This window comes from Neofelis nebulosa, chromosome 6, assembly GCF_028018385.1.
Source record: "Neofelis nebulosa isolate mNeoNeb1 chromosome 6, mNeoNeb1.pri, whole genome shotgun sequence".
Classification (NCBI taxonomy): domain Eukaryota; kingdom Metazoa; phylum Chordata; class Mammalia; order Carnivora; family Felidae; genus Neofelis; species Neofelis nebulosa.
In genome coordinates, this window is record NC_080787.1 from 29,073,475 (window position 1) to 29,092,359 (window position 18,885).

An 18,885-nucleotide genomic window follows, 5' to 3' on the forward strand; every position below is an offset into this window, starting at 1 on the left:
TGAAGGACAGCAATGCTGCAGGCTCTCAAGGCAGCAAGTTTTCATCCTGAGAGACAAATAGCGCTGTCCAGAAGCTTCCCCTTTATACCATCACTTCCTCTTGCCTGCTAATAGCAGGAGGGTGAAAAGGAGAGTTCATACAGGAAATGTCAACCTACGTGGAGAAGCCCAAACAGTTTCGTTTACAAACACATCATTTCAATTACTTATATTTGAGGTACAAAATTTTATTTTTAGAAGGCCATTAAAAATACATTCCATTTTTGCCTCTTAAAACATTGATCATTCAATCTCTTGGGAATTTAGAGAATTTAAATACTGTTAGAGGACAGAGGTACAAGGGATACATTTAGAAAAGCAATGATCCACCCCCACCCCAGCAAAGCCTGGGACTCTTTCCCCGTTCAATTTTCCTTTTGGTCTATGTGATCGAATGCTATGTGGCAACTAATAGTGAGCCTGGATATCTGTGGATAAGGGGCTGAGGTTCATTACTTTATGGCACTGCTCTTCTCAACCAGGGGCGGTTTTGCACTTCCAGGGAACATGTATGTGGCAGTGTCTTGTCACAACTGAAGATAGAGTAGGGGAGAACAGCACTATTGGCTTCTAGCAGGTAGAGGGCACTTTCAAACATCCAAATCCTCCAATGCACAGGGCAGCCCCCACAAGAAAGAATTACCTGGCCCAAGATCCCAATAGTGCAGAAGTTGAGAAATCCTGTTTTACAGTCCCACCTCAGGGGTGTGTGTGTGTATGTATATCATTTAGGGCCAGAGGGGATTTAGAACCAGAACCACAATACTGTTATCAATCACCAGTTCCTAGAATCTGTTCTGACAGCCGGAGTCACCACGCTGCATCCTTCTCTCCCTCCTGGAAGGGCTAAGCACAATGACATACCCTCTCTGTTTGATAAACAGAGTGCAGACAGTGATACTGGATGGCCTGGTTGGCTTCAGTCTTCTGGTCTTCTGGTTCCTTCACTCATTCCTGAGTTTCAGGAGGACTTTGAATGATGCTAGCTAAAGGCACGGTGACCAAGCTTTGAAGCAGTCCTTTTTTGACATCACAGTTCACACACACACAAAAAGAAGAAATTTCTACAGAATCCTGGGGTAAACTGAGGAAGCTGCTCAACAGTGATCAGCCCCAAAGCTCCAGTCAGAGCATACATGCTCCCTCTTCAGGGCAGAGGTTGGGAAAATACATAAGGTATCAGAATGCTAGGAAAGAACTTAAAAACTTAGTCAAGAATTTTTGTAGTTAACCACAATTAGTAGCAATTCCTTGCAACAACTGGAAAATTCTGATATTTTTGTTCTCTATTTTTTTTTCTCCTTACTCCTTAAAATCCATTCAGCTAATTTATGGAGTGGTGATTGCATGTAATTTTTAAAGCCTGTAGTGACTGATACAACATTTGATACTGAAGTTAACAGACCTTATAGCTTTGGAATGAACTGTAGTTTTAATTAAAAAAAAAAACTATTTGAAGAGAACTCGCAATTTCACTGTACTCTGGTTATAATTGGAGCCTACATGGAGAAGAAAGCATAAGGTAAGAAAGTTGACTTAGTTTACATTTCTCTGAATTTGTTTTTCCTTCTCAAACAAAACTCCAGGAAATGAAATGAATAGCATCACTGAAGGTTATGGAATATACTGAAAGAAAAATATCTTCCTTAAATACCTCTCCTCTCCCTTTCAAAACCCAATTAGGCTTTTTTTTTGCGGGGGGGGTGGTGCTTGACCATTAATAGGTCTTCCTGGTTAGTGGGATGTTTGCTGTAGATTTCTTTCCCATGCTCCAGCTATGGGATGCAGGAGAATTTTATGTAGACATAGAACCTCTATCAGGAAGGAAAGAATTCTGAACATTCTGAGGCAGCACATTTTCAGTGTGTTACTCACTAAGTGAGATTACCTTATGCTGCCAAAGCCTTTTCTGGAATTAGCTCTGGCTGATGTGTATCAAATAATTCAGAAGGTCTATTCTTGAACACTGGTAGAGTGCATAGGCCAGCTTTCCTACTGTGGCTCCCTTACTGCCTTCTCTCATCAGCCACTTTTGGAGCATCTGGTAAACCTTTTCTTTTAGTCCATCTCGCTCATAGTCATGGTCAATTTCATCAATCTGAGATTCAGTGAAGCCCAGCTTACGTGCACAGTTTTTCCATTGCCTTCCCAGATTTTCCCTGACTGGGTCCAGATGTTTATCAGTCAGACTAGTGATATTATCTGCCAAACAGAAAAGAGAAGAAGACATAAAGCTTTAACCCATTTGGAACATTCTAGCTTCAAAAACCTGTAGAAAGAGTCCCAGGAGACAGTAAAAAAAAAAAGATAACTTCTAAATTATATAGTTATTGACTCATTGGGTGATGCTTTCCATGTCTGGAAGCCTATCTGGAGTGTTGATATGAATACAATAGAGAACCCCTTCCTCATAGCACATGCAACACTGAGCCACAGCTGATGGCTTTGGGAATGAAACCCCTGCTTGGCTACTAGGCTATAATATACAACTTTAGCCAGCGGCCATATTAATATCAGACCTTCCTGATGTAACGAGGGAAAACACCACTTTTGTTCCTTTTGGCATTTTCCACTTACATTTGGCCAGAATTAAGGTCATTCAACTCCTAATCCCCTGCACCCAACAGTTAACTTTTCTCTTATTAAGGACACAGACCATCAAGTGTGAATTCGTTCAATTACAGTGACTTCCCTGGTCTTTTAAGGAATGAGGGATCTACTTTTCAAGGTCTATTTTGGGACTAATTTCTCCTCTACCCTAAGTCTGTCTTCTCTTCTACAGCCACAACCTCTCTTTCTACTCATTCTTTCCCCTTGTCCTTCATAAAAATAACAAAAGGAGGCTAAAATATAAAATAACCACCACACACATTTTCCTTGATCCACACCCTACCTCAAAAAGCTGAACATAAGGGAAAAGACATCTCATTTTTTTACCCCTCAACTCCCGTTCTTTCCTCAGCTTCCCACAATGCAGCTTCTGTCATCATCCCTGGACATCAGCAGTCCAAAACCTCCCAAGATATTTGTCAAATTTTGTCAATACCTCTCTGGGAGAGGGATCCTGGGTTTCATCAGATTCTCAAAGGTACCTCTGTCAGCCCAAAAGTTAGGAACCTCCTATTATTAGAGCACAGCCATACCTGTTCGTGTACATATTATCTGTGGCTGCTATTGTACTACAGTGTCACTTGAGTAGTTGCAAAAGAGACCTCAGGACCAGTGAAGCCTAAAATATTTACTATCTATCCCTTGATAGAAAAGTTTTGCCAATCCTAGAGTTAATCATTAAGCTAGGTTCTTAAATCCCATTGTTTTAGCCTTGTGACTCCTTTTCCCAGGTTGTGTTTTGGGATTAATATTATGAGCCTGCATAGTGGAAAGCTGTAAGAGAAAGCCCTATTATTTTTATTACAGAGGTGCTATTGAAGGCATAGTCTTCTTTCTTTTACAGAATCCCTCTTGATGAAGACCTGAAGGAGCTATCTCCTAGGTCTGAGTAGTAATATTGATGATGATGTATTTAACACTTGACCTAGCTATGTGCCAGGCAGTGTTCTAAGCTATTTATCCATATTGACTCATTTAATTTTCATAACAAATCCATGAGTTAGATATTGTAATCATCCCCATATTAAATATAAATAAATCACAAAGGAATTATATGGAAATTACAGAGAAAACACGGGGCAATTTTCAGAGAGAATAATCAGAGAAATTTCCGGATTCCATTAGATCCTTCTAAACAAGGAAGAAAGTTCAAGGTTGCTAGGCAATGGATCCTTAAGGGCATCTTACCAAAGATATCTTGGTACTTAGAAGCTGGCTCTTCTTTCAAGTTCACGTGTGTGCTTTCCAGTAGTGCTGAATTCAATCCCCCAATCTCCATATAATTATGGTCTCCAACCTGAATGCCAGCGCTGTTGTATATGTTACATTTTATAGACTCATCTGAATAGAGAGAAATATACAGGTAAGTATATCTAGATTGAAAGCAAGAGAGGGGCACCTGAGTGGTTGGTTGGTTAAGTGTCCAACTTCAGCTCTGATTGTGATCTCACAGTTCATGAGTTCGAGCCCTGCATTGGGCTCTCTACAGTCAGAGCCCACTTCAGATCCTCTGCCCCACCCCTCTCTCTGCCCCTCCCCCACTCAGGCACGCGCTCTCTCTCTCTCCCTCTCTCAAAAATAAATAAACATTAAAAAAAAAAGCAAGCAAGAGAAATAGATACAATATGGTAAGAGGGCAGGGCTTTACTCCAGATGTATAAGTTATTTATCCTATGCCACTCTTTGAAATTTTCTTCTTTAAAATGTAGCTGAACCAACCTCACATCCATCAGGATGGCTACTGTTAACAAAAACAAAAAATAGAAAATAACAAGTGTTTGTAAGGATGTGGATGAACTGGAACCCTGGTGTACTGCTGGTGGGAATATAAAATGGTGCAGCCACTGTGGTAAACAGTATGGAGGTTCTTCAAAAATTAAAAACAGAATTACTCTATGATCCAGCAATTTCACTTCTGGGAGTATACCCAAAGGAATCGAAAGCAGGGCCTCAAACAGATGTTTGCACACTCATGTTTATAGCACCCACTCAAGTGTCTGTCAACAGATGAACAAATAAACAAAATGTGTTATATACAGACAATGGAATATTATTCAGCCTTAAAAAGGAAGGAAGTTCTGTCACAGGTTACAACATGGATGAACCTTTAGGACATTGTGCTAAGTGAAGTAAGGCAGTCACAAAAGGACAAATACTGTATGATTCCATTTATATGAAGTACCTAGAGTGGTTAAGTTCATAGAGAAAGAAAGTAAAATGGTGGGTGCCAGAGGCTGGGTGGGAGGGAATGGGGAGTTAGTGCCTGATGAGTACAGAGTTTCAGTGTGAGAAGATGAAAAGAGTTGTGGAGATAAATGGTGGTGATGGTAGCCCAACACTATGGTTTTCACCACAAATGGTTGTCTTTGGCCTATATAAGATAAGAAATAAAAATATCTAAGACTTCTTACCTTCAGAAAACAGCAAGCAAGAAAAAGAACACAAGCAGTGACCTTCACTTCCATCAGGGATTAGGATAATGGGACCACTGTGATGAACGTTAGAGCAGAAGATGCCTACCAGTTATCAGGACCTGTAACCCAACACCTGTGGGCAGGTGCAATGAATTCTACCCAGACTGAGGTCAAGTGGTCTGATGGAGACTATTCCATGGCTACAAACTGCATCTGGCAACTGAAGACTGCAAAAAACTCACCCTTGTTACCTGGTAGTCTACAACAGAGCTAATGGCTGCTTTATTTTCAGAAATTTTAATTGTTTAGATTGTAACTGAAAAAACTGTTTACCTCTTGATGGCAAAGAGCTGAATGGGATGGTGGGTGTGTTTCCCAGTAGGTTGGTCTCAGGCACTGGAGTTTTATGCACACTTGGCATATGGCTTGGATTTGGTCCATACCAAACTCTTGGACTTGGTGTTCCCAGATCCAACGGTCTTGCTCCCAAACCATACAGATTGTACAATCCATTGTTCCAGTATAGTACTTGAGGTTGGCTGGTTAGCCCTGTTGGTTGGTGTACTGCATTACCATGACCGGTTGCACTGGAATAAGTAATGCCTTTTACTCCTGGGTTCTGAACATTCTCATAGGGTTTCTGCTGTGCAAACGGGTCATGGGAGACCCTTCGTCTCCTTTCCTCCTCTCTATTATAAGCCATATTCTGTCTGAGCGGCTTTGTCTGCCTGTCCATGCGGCTGCCATAAAGATGGTAGTTGGCTTCCTCCTGGAGTTTACTCCGCAAGCTGAGCTCATTCTCCTCCTGCTGGTACTCTACGGAGGGAGCAAACCAGGATTCCTCCACAGGGCCCATCCCAAGTCCTTGTGAACTGTGCAGAGAACTGGGCTGTTCTGGGGCTGAGAACAAAAGATCAACATTGGAAAGAGTTTCATAAAGCAGTAAGAAGTAAAATAAAACCTGAGCACCATCATAAATATGTACCTCAGAACATACTGAAAACTTTGAGAACAAATCAAAAAGCATTTACTTGATGGTCCTCTTCCTACAAGTTATATAGGTAATAAAATGAAGCCACTGCCTGGTGGTGAGAGAGCACTAGAGAAATTTTAACAAGCAACAGAAATATGAGTGTCACAGGAATGACCAAGGAAGAAAGGGACTTGCATTGCAACAGAGAAGGTGGGTGTCTCCTTGGTATGAAGCAGGGCTGGACAAAAGGAATAGTTAACAGCTTGGTGCTAAGCACTTTCCATGGATTCTTTTATTCTTTAAAAGCCCTGTAAGAATAGGATCAATTATTATCATGATTTGATGGATGAAGTTTACAAGAGGTTAACTTGCCCCAGAATAGATAGCAATTAAGTGGTTTCAATATCCTATTGTCTGTTTTCCCTTTTGTTATAATGGAAAAAAGTATCCTCCTTGAATCTGAGACCAACCTCTCTGCTTGTTCTCTGAATCCATCATCCCTGACCTTCTCAAGGACTATGCTTCCACGTATGTCCTCTCTTTGTCCTGATGTCACTTTCTCCCTATCAGATATATGTTCAAGATGCTTTATGATTTTGGTGAACGCAAGGTTGCTTACTATTTCAAATACATGTATTTTCCCTCCCAAATATATTATAAATTCCCTTATGGCCGGGGTTAAATATTATAGCGTCTTCTGTTTCTTACACGGTCATGAATAGTTACTTTAGAAAATAGAATGAATGAATGAATGACTGAATAAAGTACTTTCAATCATAGTATGTTACCTGAATTTGACCTGCTTGGAGGTATTGCTATACAGTCAATCTGGAGAGAATGCATTCTCTTCACAAATGAATTTTGGTCTGGATACTCTTTCTATAATTAAGAGCGTAAATGCACACTTTAGTAAACAGTCGAAAATAGTTCCAGAAAATTATTATAAGAAAAATGAGTCTTTTCAAAAGGTAGAAATTTCATATAGCTCTTACGAGGAATAAATATTTTTTAAAAATAATCTTTTTTCCCAAATAGCCATAAAATCTTAAAAAAAAAGAAGAACAAATTTGGAAGGTTCACACTTCCTGATTTCAAAACTCACTACAAGACTACAGAAATCAAAACAATGTGGTATTCAAGACACCTGGGTGGCTCAGTCGGTTAAGCATCCAACTTCGGCTCAGGTCATGATCCCAATGTCCGTGGGTTCAAGCCCTGCATTGGGCTCTGTGCTAACAGCCCAGAACCTGGTACCTGCTTCAGATTGTGTCTCCCTCTCTCTCTCTGCCCCTCCCCTGCTCACGCTGTCTCTCTCTCAAAAATAAACATTAAAAAAATTTTTTAATAAAAAAAAAATGTGGTATTAGCCTAAGGATAAGCATAGACCAATGGAACATAACAGAGAGCCCAGAAATAAACCCTTGTATGAGCAATTGATTTTCACAAAGTGTGCTAAGACCATTCAATGGGAGAACACTGGATATTGACTCTCTTAATTTATCTTTATCTTAAAACCTCCTTATGCCTGCCTATTTTCTTTACTGTAGTCTTGCCTTCATGATTATAGTATGTTGCTGTAAGACTTATGCTAGCAGCTTATTTCCTGAGGGTGTGTATGTAGGGAAGGTCTTTGTTTCCCTTGGTTACTTGTTGGTAACAATCCTTGTCATAGCCCAGACACCAAATTCATTGCTTCAGGTTGAAGTGGATGCTGCTCCTTTGCTTAGCACAAGGTTATCAGGGGGAGGAGCCAACTTTTGAAACTGCAACAACCTGGTTCCCAAGTAAAGATCTCATCGTTGATGTCCCAGGTGACCGTGCTGTTTCTTCGGTATGTTGACACAAGGCTCGCTCCTCCACTACTTTTTCAGCATTATGTTTAGGGGTAGTGTTTTTTTGTTTTTTGTTTTTTGTTTTTTTCTGTTGTATGTCTTAGCAAATTTAATTCTGTTGGCTTTCTATCTTTCAAGAATTCCTCAGAACGACTGATCCACCTGTGGTACTTTCCATTCTATTCCAGTGATGCTGTGCTTTTGTTTTCATATTGCTATATATAATTTCTCTCATTTCATTAGTTTCGATGGAGGAATGGGTCCAGTATGCCAACTTGATGATATCTATATAAAATTGCTAATTTTGTTTCATGTGATTACTAACTAAGCTAGCCTACTTCAAATCTTAGTAACAAGTTATATTGCTTTGAATTTCAAGATTGATAATATATATGCTTTGATAGGTTAATGTTTTGAGCATTACCTACCTTTAAACTTGTCACATCCTCTTCTACATTTTCTTCTAATTGATCTACATAAAAAGGCCTAAATTTTTCTTCAATACCTATATAAAGAAATAATACTATAAATTTCTTAAGTATTTTCTAAAGTAATAACCATATGTGAAATAACCGCTTGAGCTACGCCAACCCTAAAGTAAAATTTGAGTATTAGTAATCTATTATCTTTGAATTACTTATCTTAATCTGTGGACAAAGCAGTAAAATAAAAATTTAAATGCCAAATCTCTGACTTACCCAAAGAGACTAGCAAGACTAATAACTAGGTGGAAGAAGAAGGAACAAGGTAACACGAGATACCAAGGGCTATTGGGGTGCCTGGGTGGCTCAGTTGGTTGAGCGTCTGACTTCAGCTCAGGTCATGATCTCACAGTTTGTGAGTTCGAGCCCCGCATCAGGCTCTGTACTAACAGCACAGAACCTGGAGCCTGCTTTTGATTCTGTGTCTCCCTCTCTCTCTGTCCCTCCCCTTCTCATGCTCTGTCGCTCCCATCTCAAAAATAAATAAACATTTTAAAAAATTTTTTTTAATTAAAAAAAAAAAAAAAAAAGAAACCAAGGCCTATTGCCTAATAGCATGTTTCTCTCACTGCAGCACAAAGCCCTATCTAGTATAAATTAATCTCCAAGTGAACAAGGATGGGTGGACTCCTTGTTTCTGTCTCCTTGGTATCAGAATTCTAGGATAGGGGCACCTGGGTGGCTCAGTCAGTTAAGCATTTGATTCATGATTTCAGCTCAGGTCACGATCTCATGGTTCATGGATCTGAGCCCCACATCGGGCTCCACGCTGACGGCGTGGAACCTGCTTGAGATTCTCTCTCCCTCTGTCTCTGCCTCTCCCCTGCTGACATTCTCTCTCTCAAAATAAATACACTTAAAAAAAATTATTATAGAATACTCAGAATAGTGATTTGATATAAAAAGTTAAAGGCTGTCAGCCTTAAAAGAAAAAGGCAACTTTCACTTCCAGGAAGATGGAGTAGGCATACTTTTCCTTATTTCTCCCTCTAAGCACAAGAACCCCTAGATATCACATATGAAACAAACATAAAAAGAGTCTGAAAGAAGGAAAGACAAAGGCTGACAAACTAGGGACTTTGGGGGATCTGAGGAAAGACATGACAATGTGTTCATTTAGGATTTCTTTTTGCCTCTTAGATCCCAGACTTGGGCTTAAAGAAGCTGGCAACCCAATGGAAAAAAAAAAAAAATCCTAATTAAATAAAGCCTGATCCTTTGAGCCAAAGGACTAAGCAAAGAGCATCCTAGCAAGACAAAAGACCTTTGGTCAAAAACCACTCTCCAGGCAAACATCACAGAAAATACTGTAGCTCCATTCCCAACCTCACCAGCAAAGGCCAGGTAGGTAGCTGAGACTTCCAACCTCATGAGACAGTAACAGAGTATACCAACACCCCTACCGGGGTGATGTCAGAGAAGGCCAAAAAGGAAGCCAGGACTTTCCTTCTTGCCAGATGGTAATGAGCACTCCACTCAGTGGTGTCAATGGACTACCAGGGCAGACTGGACTTGCACCCTTACTTTGTAGTTGTAAGGTGCCCCTATTCATTCCAATGGAGAAGTGTCAGAAAAGGGCTAGTGGGAGTCAGAACTTTCACTTCCATTGCAGTGTCCATGGAGACCAGGTGGACTCCATTGGAACTTCCACCCTCACCAGTTAAAAGAAGCCCCACCCCCCACCCCAGGTGTCAACAGGGCTCAATAGAAAACCTGGACTTCCCTCTACCTGTCACAAAAAGGTAACAGTCATCCTTCCACTGCCAAAGCCATGTCAGAAAAGGCTAGCTGAAACAGAAGGCTTAAGGAGGATCCAGAATCTCATAACATTGTAAGAAAATGTATAAGTTTCAACAGAAAAATGACTCATCACACTAAGAACCAGGAATATCTCAAACTGAAGGAAAAAACATAATCAATAGATGCCAACATGAAGATATTAGAGATATTAGAATTACCTGCATAAGGATTTTTAAACAGCCATGATAAAAATGCTTCAATAAGCAATTACAAACAAGCTTAAAACAAATGAAAAAACAGCTTCAACAAAGAAAGAGAAGATATAAAATAAATTTCAATGAAATTTTTGAACTGAAAAATGTAATAAAGCAAAATGGATAAATTCAACAGCAGAATAAAAGGGACACAGGAAAGTCAGTGAACTGAAAGACCAGAATGATAGAAATATACTAATCTGATCAAGAGGGAGAAAATAAACTGAGAAAAAAGTGTACAAAACCTCAGTGACAAGTGGAACTCTAACAAAAGTTCTAGTATTTCTATTAACAGAATCTCAGAAAGAAAGGAAAAAGCATGGCTGAAAAAAGTACTCTAAGAGATAATGGCTGAAAGCCTCTCCAATTTGGCAAGGGTCACATGACCTAACAGATTCAAAAATCAAAACAAAACTCAAACAGAATAAACCCAGAGAAATTCATACCAAAACGAATAATAATTAAACCTCTGAAAGATAAAGAAAAAATCATGAAAGCAGTCAGAGAAAATACCTTACCTGTAAGTTAAAAAAAAAAAAAAAAGAAAGAAAAGAAAGAAAAAAAGGATTTCTTAACTGAAACCATAGAGGCCAGAAGAAGTGGCACAGTATTTATTAGATCCTGAAAGAGAAGAATTGTCCACCTAGAATCCTACACCCAGCAAAAATATCCTTCAGAAATGAAGGGAAGATCAAGACATTCTCAAATGAAGAAAAACTACAGTAATTTGTCCCTAGCAGACACACTCTAAAAGAATGGCTAAAGAAACTTCCTAAACAAGAAGGAAATGATTAAAAAAAAAAAAAAAAAAAAAAGATATTTGGTATATCAGGAAGAAAGAACACATATGGTATAACTAAAAAATAAATAGGTGTTCTTTTTCCCAGTTTCAGCCGGTTCATGGCTGGGAACTTCCTCAAATCCTTAAGATATTCTAGGCAGTAAGAATTGTATGTTAATGAGATGGCTTCAGGCTGGAGGCATGTGGAGAAGATAGATAGCTTCAGGATGGGAGCTGGTCACCAGAAAGACCTAGCTATTACTACAGGCTTGGAGCTTTCATTACAGCTCCCTGACCTACAGTGAGCGGACAGAGACTGGAGATAGAGCCCACCAGTGATTTAATCTATAATGCCCACCTAATTAAGCCTCCATGAAAACCTGTTAACAACAAGGTTTGGAGAGCTTCCAGGTTAGTGAATACATTGAGTGGGTACATTTTTGGGAAAGTGGCATGCCCAAAGAGGGCATGAGAGCTTCATGGCACACCACTCCCACCACCAATAACTTGCTTAATGAAATCTCTTCCCTTGGCTGTTCCTGAGTTGTATCCTTTATTATAACCCAGTAAATGTAAGCAAAATGTTTTCTGAGTTTTATGAGTTGTTCTAGTGAATTACCGAACCTCAGGGGGTAGTATGAGGACCTTCAGATTTGTATTTGATGGGGCAGAAATGTGGGTAGCCTGGGCACCCTATCTGCATCTGGTATATAAAGTGGGGACAATCTTACAGCAGGACTAAGCCCTTAAACCTGTGGAATCTGACAATAACTCCAGGTAGTCACTGTCAGAATTTAATTGAATTCTAGAATACCCAGTTGTGACCCATTTGGTGTCAGAACTAGTATTACAAAAAATACCCCACAACACAGTGATAAAAAATATGGCTAAATACAATAGGCTTTCCTTCTCCTTTTGAATCTTCTAGACTATGATTGACAGTTGAAGAAGAACTGTAACAATGTCAAAGTATTATAAATGTATGTAGAGGAAATATTTAAGGCAATTATATACAGAGGAAAGTAAAGAGAAGTAAAGGAAGTAAAGTGTTTATACTTCATTTAAACTGGTAAAATAACATTAGTAGACTGCAATAAATTATGTACAGATGGTATAACACCTAGAGTATCCATTAGGAAAACTATGCTCAAAAATATTGTCAGTAAATTCAAATGGGATTCTAAAAATGTTTAAGAATGCACAGGAAAGCAGCAAAAAGAAAACAGAGAAATGAAAAACAGAAAGAACAGAAAACAAGACAAAATGGCAAACATGAGCTCTAACATAACAATAATTACATTAAATGTATATGGTCTAAAAACACCAATCAAAAGACAGACATTGGCAGAATAAAGAAATGACCCAAGTATATGCTGTCACAAAAAACTCACTTCACATATAATTGATTATAGGTAGTTGAAAGTAAAAAGATGGAGAAAGATGTATCATGTTAACATTAATAAAAGGAAAGAAGGGTGGCTATATTAATATCCAAAAAAGTAGACATCAGAGCACAGATGACTACTGGAGACAAAAAGGGACATTTATATAATGATAAAGGATCAATCCATCAAGACACAGCGATCCTAAATATACATGTGCCAAACAACAGAGATGTGAAACCTATAAAGCAAAAGATGATAAAATGAAAAGCAGAAATAGACAAATTCACAATTCTAGTTGGAGATTTGAATATTTCTCTCAACGATTTAAAGTACTAGAAAAAACATCAGCCAAGGTATAAAAGAACTCAACATTATCAACAGGATCTAATTGAGATCTACAGAATACCCTACCCAACAACAGCAGAATGACCCATTTCTTTCAAGTGTCCACAGAACATATACCAAGATACACCATATCCTGGACATAAAATAAGCCTCAATAAATTTTAAAGGTTGAAACACACAGAATGTGTTCTCTGACTACAATGAAATCAAGCCGAAGATCAATAACTGAAAGATAACAGGACAATCTCCAAACTCTTGGAAACTAAACAATATACTTCTTTTTTTTTTTTTTTAAATCTTTATTTATTTTTGAGTGAGAGAAAGACAGTGTGAGCAGGGGAGGGGTAGAGAGAGAAGGAGACACAGGATCTGAAGCAGACTCCAGGCTCTGAGCTGTCAGCACAGAGCCCAATGTGGGGCTCGAACACACAAACCATGAGATCATGACCTCAGCCAAAGTTGGACGCTTAACCAACTGAGCCATCCAGGCTCCCCAACAACATCCTTCTAAATAATGCATAGATCAAAGAGAAAGTCTTGAAAAATTTTAAATGCAATTAAATAAATGAAAGTAAAAAAGAACTTATCAAAACTTGTGGGGACATAACTAAAGCAGTGCCGAGAAGGAAATTTATGGCATTACATACATATTAGAAAAAAGAAAAGGTCTCAAATCCAAATCAATAATTTAACTTCCCATCTCAAGAACCTAGAAAAAGAAGAACAAAACAAACAAAAAGTAGGAGAAAGGAAATGATAAGGAACAGGGGTCTGTTAGAAAACATAAAAACAATAGAGAAAATCAATGAAACACAAAGCTGGTTGTTTGAAAAGATCAATAAATTGATAAACCTCTAGGAAGACTGACAAAGGAAAACAGAAGACATAAATAACCAGTACCAGGAATGAAACAGGGCATATCACTACAAACACTGCAGATATCTAAATACTAATAAGGGATACTACAAACAACTTTACATATATAAATTTGACAGCTTAAATGAAATATATAATTTCCTCAAAAAATACAGACTATCACAACTAGAACTACCAAGCTACTTGGTATACTACTCTGATATAAAACATACTACTCTGATGTAAAACAGATCTGGATAGCTCCTATACTATTAAAGAAATTAACTTCACAATTTTAAACTCTCAAAAAAGAGGGGTGCCTGGGTGGCTCAGTCAGTTGGGCGTCCACTTCGGCTCAGGCCATGATCTCACGGTTCATGTGTTCGAGTCCCACATCGGGCTCTGTGCTGACAGCTCAGAGCCTGGAGCCTGCTTCAGATTCTGTGTCTCCCTCTCTCTCTGTCCCTCCCCCACACACGCACATGCAGACTCTCTTTCTCCTTCTCTCTCTCAAAAAAGGAATAAACATTAAGAAAATTTTTTTTAACTCCCAAAAAAGAAATTTCCAGGCCCAGGTGGTTTCATGGGAGAATTCTATCAAACTTTTAAAGAATTGACATCAATTACATCCATTCTCTTCCAGAAAATTGGAGGAAAAGCTTGTCAATTTATTTTATGAAGCCAATATTGACCCTGATAGCAAAACCAGACAAAGGGGGGCACCTGAGTAGCATAGTCAGTTAAGCGTCTGACTCTTGATCTCAGCTCAGGTCATGATCTCATACTTCATGAGTTCAAGACCCATACTGGGCTCTGTGCTGATGGTGTGGAGCATGCTTGGGATTCTGTCTCCCCTTCTTTCTGCCCTCCTCCACTTGTGCTTTCTTTCTCAAAATAAATAGATTTTAAAAATTAAAAAAAAAAAAAGACAATATAAAAACCAGAAAGGTATAGAACGATATCCTCATGAATATACATGCAAAAGTCTTAAAAAATACTAGCGAATGGAATTTAGCAATAAATAAAAAGAATCATACGCCACTACTGAATAGGTTTTATTCCTGAGATGCAAGGCTGGTTTGGTACTCAAAAATCAATCAGTGTTAATTCCCCATCCTAACAGTTTAAAGAAGCGAAATAATGACCATATCAATCAATGCAGAAAAAGCAGTTGACAAAATTCAAAACCCATTCATGATAAATTCTCAGAAAAATAAGAACAAATATGGTGAACTTCCTCAACTGATAAAGAGTATCTACTAAATACCCATAACTAACATCATACTTCATAGTGAAAGTCCAAATGCTTTCCCCAAATACTGAGAAAAGATGAGGATATCTGATTTCACTGCTCTTATTTAAGATAATGCTAGAAATTCAAGACAATATGATAAAGTAAGAAAAGGAGATAAAAGTCATATAGATCAGAAAGGAAGAAATAAAACTGTCCCTATTTGGAGATGACATGAAAATCTAAAAAAAGATCTCTAAAAAACTCTTGGAATTAATAAGTGAGTTCAACAGAGTCATAAGATACAAGATTAACATACAAAAAAAAAATCAACTATATTTCTATATTCTAGCAATGAGCAAATGGACACCTAAATTTAAAATACAAACTATTTAGGGGCGCCTGGGTGGCTCAGTCGGTTGAGTGTCCAACTTCAAGTCAGGTCATGATCTCACGGTCCGTGAGTTTGAGCCCCGCGTGGGGCTCTGGGCTGATGGCTCAGAGCCTGGAGCCTGCTTCCGATTCTGTGTCTCCCTCTCTCTCTGCCCCTCCCCCGTTCATGCTCTGTCTCTGTCTCAAAAATAAATAAATGTTAAAAAAAAAAAATTAAAAAAAATAAAATACAAACTATTTATAATTTGTCAAAAAAGAGAAATATATAGAACTCGGATGCTGAAAACTATACAACCCTGATAAAATAAATCAAAGAAGATATAAATAAATAAAGAGACATATTGTGTTTGTGGATTTGAAGGCTTGATATAGTAAAGACCTCAGTTCTCCCCAAATGGATATACTGATTTAACACAATTTCTATCAAAATTCTAGTAAGATTTTTTTTTTTGGTAGGTACAGACAAGATTTTTCTAAATTTTATATGGAAAGACAAAGAAACTAGAGGAGCTGAAAGAATTTTTTAAATAAAGAATTTATTTAATTCTACTAAATTTTAAGACTTATATCACTATATTAATTAAGACTGTGGGTACTGACAGAGGGGAGATGCATGGAATAGAGATACACCAGAATACAGAACCCAGAAATATACCCATACAAACATCCCAACTGATTTCTGCCAAAGAAGAAAAAGCCATTCAATGGAGGAAAGATAGACTTTCAAACAAATGGTGCCTGAACAAGTGGATATTCATAAGCAAAAAATGAACTTCAAACTAAGCCATGTACCTTATACAAAAATTAATTCAAAACGGATGTGGTATTTTTCCAATAAAATATAAACTGAAAACTGGCAAGAAGGACAACCAAATATTTAGTTCTGTGCTACTGTTCTTTGGTTAGCAATTAAAAATTTTCCTGGACAATTAGAAAAAAATATATAGGAAAAAAATATACTTAACACAGAATTAAATGTAAAACTGTAAGAATTTTAGAACAAAACACATGAGAAAATCTTTGAGATCTAACACTGACAGTGTTCTTAGGCTTGACATCAAAGTACAATCCATAAAAAGGAAAAATCAATAAACTAGACTTCAAAAACTTTTACTCTATGAAAGATGCTGCTAAGAGGATAAAGAAACCCTTATACGTTGGAAGAAAATATTTACAAACCATGTATCCAATGAAGAAATACTATATATAATATATAAAGAGCACTCAAAATTCAACAGTAAAAAACAAAGCAATCAAATGAGAAAATGGGCAAAAGACATAAAGCACCAAAGCACATAAAAAAATATTCAATGTCCTTAGCCGTTAGAGAACCCACAAAAAAGCAATCATGAAACTACCATACAACCTAGCTATCTCATTCCTGGGTATTATTCCAGAGAAATAAAGACATATATCCACACAAAAACATGTAACAATGAATATTTACAGCACTGTTAGTTATAACAGCCAAAAACTAGGAGCAAACCAGATTTCCTTTGAGGAGTGAATAAATAAACTGTTATACATCCACACCATGGAATGCTACTCAGCAACAAAAAGGAACAAATCATTGATTCAAACAACCACTTGGATAAATCTCTAGGGAATTACGGTGAGTGGCAAAAAGCCAATCCAAAGGGATCCCAAAAAGTAGTTTATGATTCTATTCATGTAATATTTGTGAAATGACCAAAATGATAGAGAACAGATTCATGATCACCAGAATGTGAAGGAGAGGGGTGGGGCTGGGGAGAGGGTAGGGTTGGCTATAAGAGAGCAACATAAGGGACGCTTATGGTGATGGAGATGTTCCATATCTGACCGTATCAATGTCAGTATCCTAGTTGTGATACTATACTATATATAGTTTGGCCAGATGCTATCATTGGGGTAAACTAGGTAAAAGGTATAAGGGATGTTTCTGTGTTCTTCTCCTTTTTTTTTTTTTTTTTTAAGATTGTTAAGTAGGGGTACCTGGGTGGCTCAGTAGGTTGAGCATCTGACTTCAGCTCATATCATGATCTCATGGTTCAGTTCATGAGTTCAAGCCCCACATCAGGTTCATTCCTGTCAAAACCAGAGCCCATTTCAGATCCTCTGTTCCCCTCTCTCTGCCCCTCCCCCACTTGTGTGATTTTTTTTTCTCTCTCTCTCTAAAAAATAAACATTAAAAAAAGAAGAGATTTTTAAGTAATCTCTACACCCAACCTGGGGCTTGAACTTACAACCCCGAGATCAAGAGTCGCACACTCTACCAACTGAGAAAGCCAGACTCCCCTCTGTCTTTTTCTTACAAACACACATAAATCTATAATTATCTCAAAACAAGAAATTTAATTTAATTTTCATTTTTTAAAGTTTATTCAATTATTTTAAGGGTGGGGGGGGAGAGAGGGGGAGGGGGGAGGGGAAGAATCCCAAGCACTGTCAATGCAGAGACCAATGCAGGGCTCAAACCCATAAACCATGAGATCACGACCTGAGCTGAAGTCAAGAGTCGGATGCTTAAAAGAACGAGCTGCCTCAAGAAATTAATTAAAAAAAAAAAGAAAAAGGCATGGAAGAAGAGAAGAGACCAAGCCAGGAGAAAATTCAGGCTGACTAAGAGAATAAGAAAACAAGCAAGTAAATTAAAGTACCACTCTAATCCTTGGTAGTAGTGGTAGATGAGGCTTTAATTCTGTTTCCTCATAGCAGAAATATGAAAGTAAAATGCTTTGTAGGCTCCTAAGTGACTTCCTACTATTTATTTTGTCCTCACCTGATTTTCTTTCCTCTGATTTCCATTTTTCCTCTGCCTCTAGGATCTTAGCAAGATCCTAGGTAACCTAGGGGTATGAGAGGAGGTACAAGATGTGGCAAACATCCATATCCCTTGCCCTCTCCCTCCACTATAGGCCCAATCAAAATGACAACATACATCTTCAAATATGTCAGCTACACAAGGGGAGGGAGAAGAAAGAAAAGAAGCTACGAAATAAGAAGGCCAGTGGAAGCAACCCAGGTATCCACCAACAGATGAATGGATAAATAAAATGTGGTATATACATACCATTCAGCAAGAAAAAGGAAGGAGATTCTCACATGTGCTACAACATGGAGGAACCTTAAAGACATTATGCTGAAAGAAGCCAGGTACAAAAAGATACTGTATGATTCCACTTATATGAGGTACCCAGAGAGGTCAAATTCCTAGAGATGGAAAGTGAGAATGGTTGGTTGCCAAGGGCTGGGGGAAGGGGAATGGGGAGTTGGTATGTAATGGGTACAGAGCTTTGGTTTGGGAAGACAAAAAAGTTTTGGAGATGGACGGTGGTGATGGCTGCACAACACTGTGAGTGTACTTAATGCCACTGAACTGTACACTTAGAGAAGGTTGAAATGGTAAATTATGTGTTATGTATATTTTAACATAATTTTTAAAAAAGTTCTATGAAAAAAAATGAGGGCCTTATATGCCTTCATGCTTTTGAGAGGGATAGTATCTTTTTAATTGAACAAAATGTTTGAAATCTAGAAAAGCAATCTGAAATCACAAGTAGAACTCAGTT

The 18,885-nt window shown here is 38.1% G+C and overlaps 1 protein-coding gene and 1 long non-coding RNA gene across 8 annotated transcripts in view; one reads left to right on the top strand and one right to left on the bottom strand.

The window, feature by feature from the left end:
• Positions 1 to 206: 206 nt before the first annotated feature.
• The window catches only part of RIPK1 (receptor interacting serine/threonine kinase 1), a 74,318-nt gene continuing 55,639 nt past the window's right edge, over positions 207 to 18,885 (bottom strand). For all 7 annotated transcript variants that reach the window (XM_058733174.1, XM_058733170.1, XM_058733173.1 and 4 more), the window contains 5 exons: positions 8,297 to 8,373; positions 6,825 to 6,915; positions 5,397 to 5,963; positions 3,838 to 3,990; positions 207 to 2,241 (listed from right to left, as the gene is read on the bottom strand). In XM_058733174.1, the coding sequence (XP_058589157.1) occupies positions 1,955 to 2,241; positions 3,838 to 3,990; positions 5,397 to 5,963; positions 6,825 to 6,915; positions 8,297 to 8,373 (1,175 nt within the window). In that variant the 3' untranslated portion in view covers positions 207 to 1,954. The remainder of the gene's footprint in view (positions 2,242 to 3,837; positions 3,991 to 5,396; positions 5,964 to 6,824; positions 6,916 to 8,296; positions 8,374 to 18,885) is intronic.
• LOC131513869 (uncharacterized) lies at positions 16,556 to 18,385 on the top strand. Its single transcript, XR_009262856.1, has 2 exons — positions 16,556 to 16,946; positions 18,232 to 18,385. It is a non-coding gene; the product is annotated as an uncharacterized LOC131513869 (long non-coding RNA).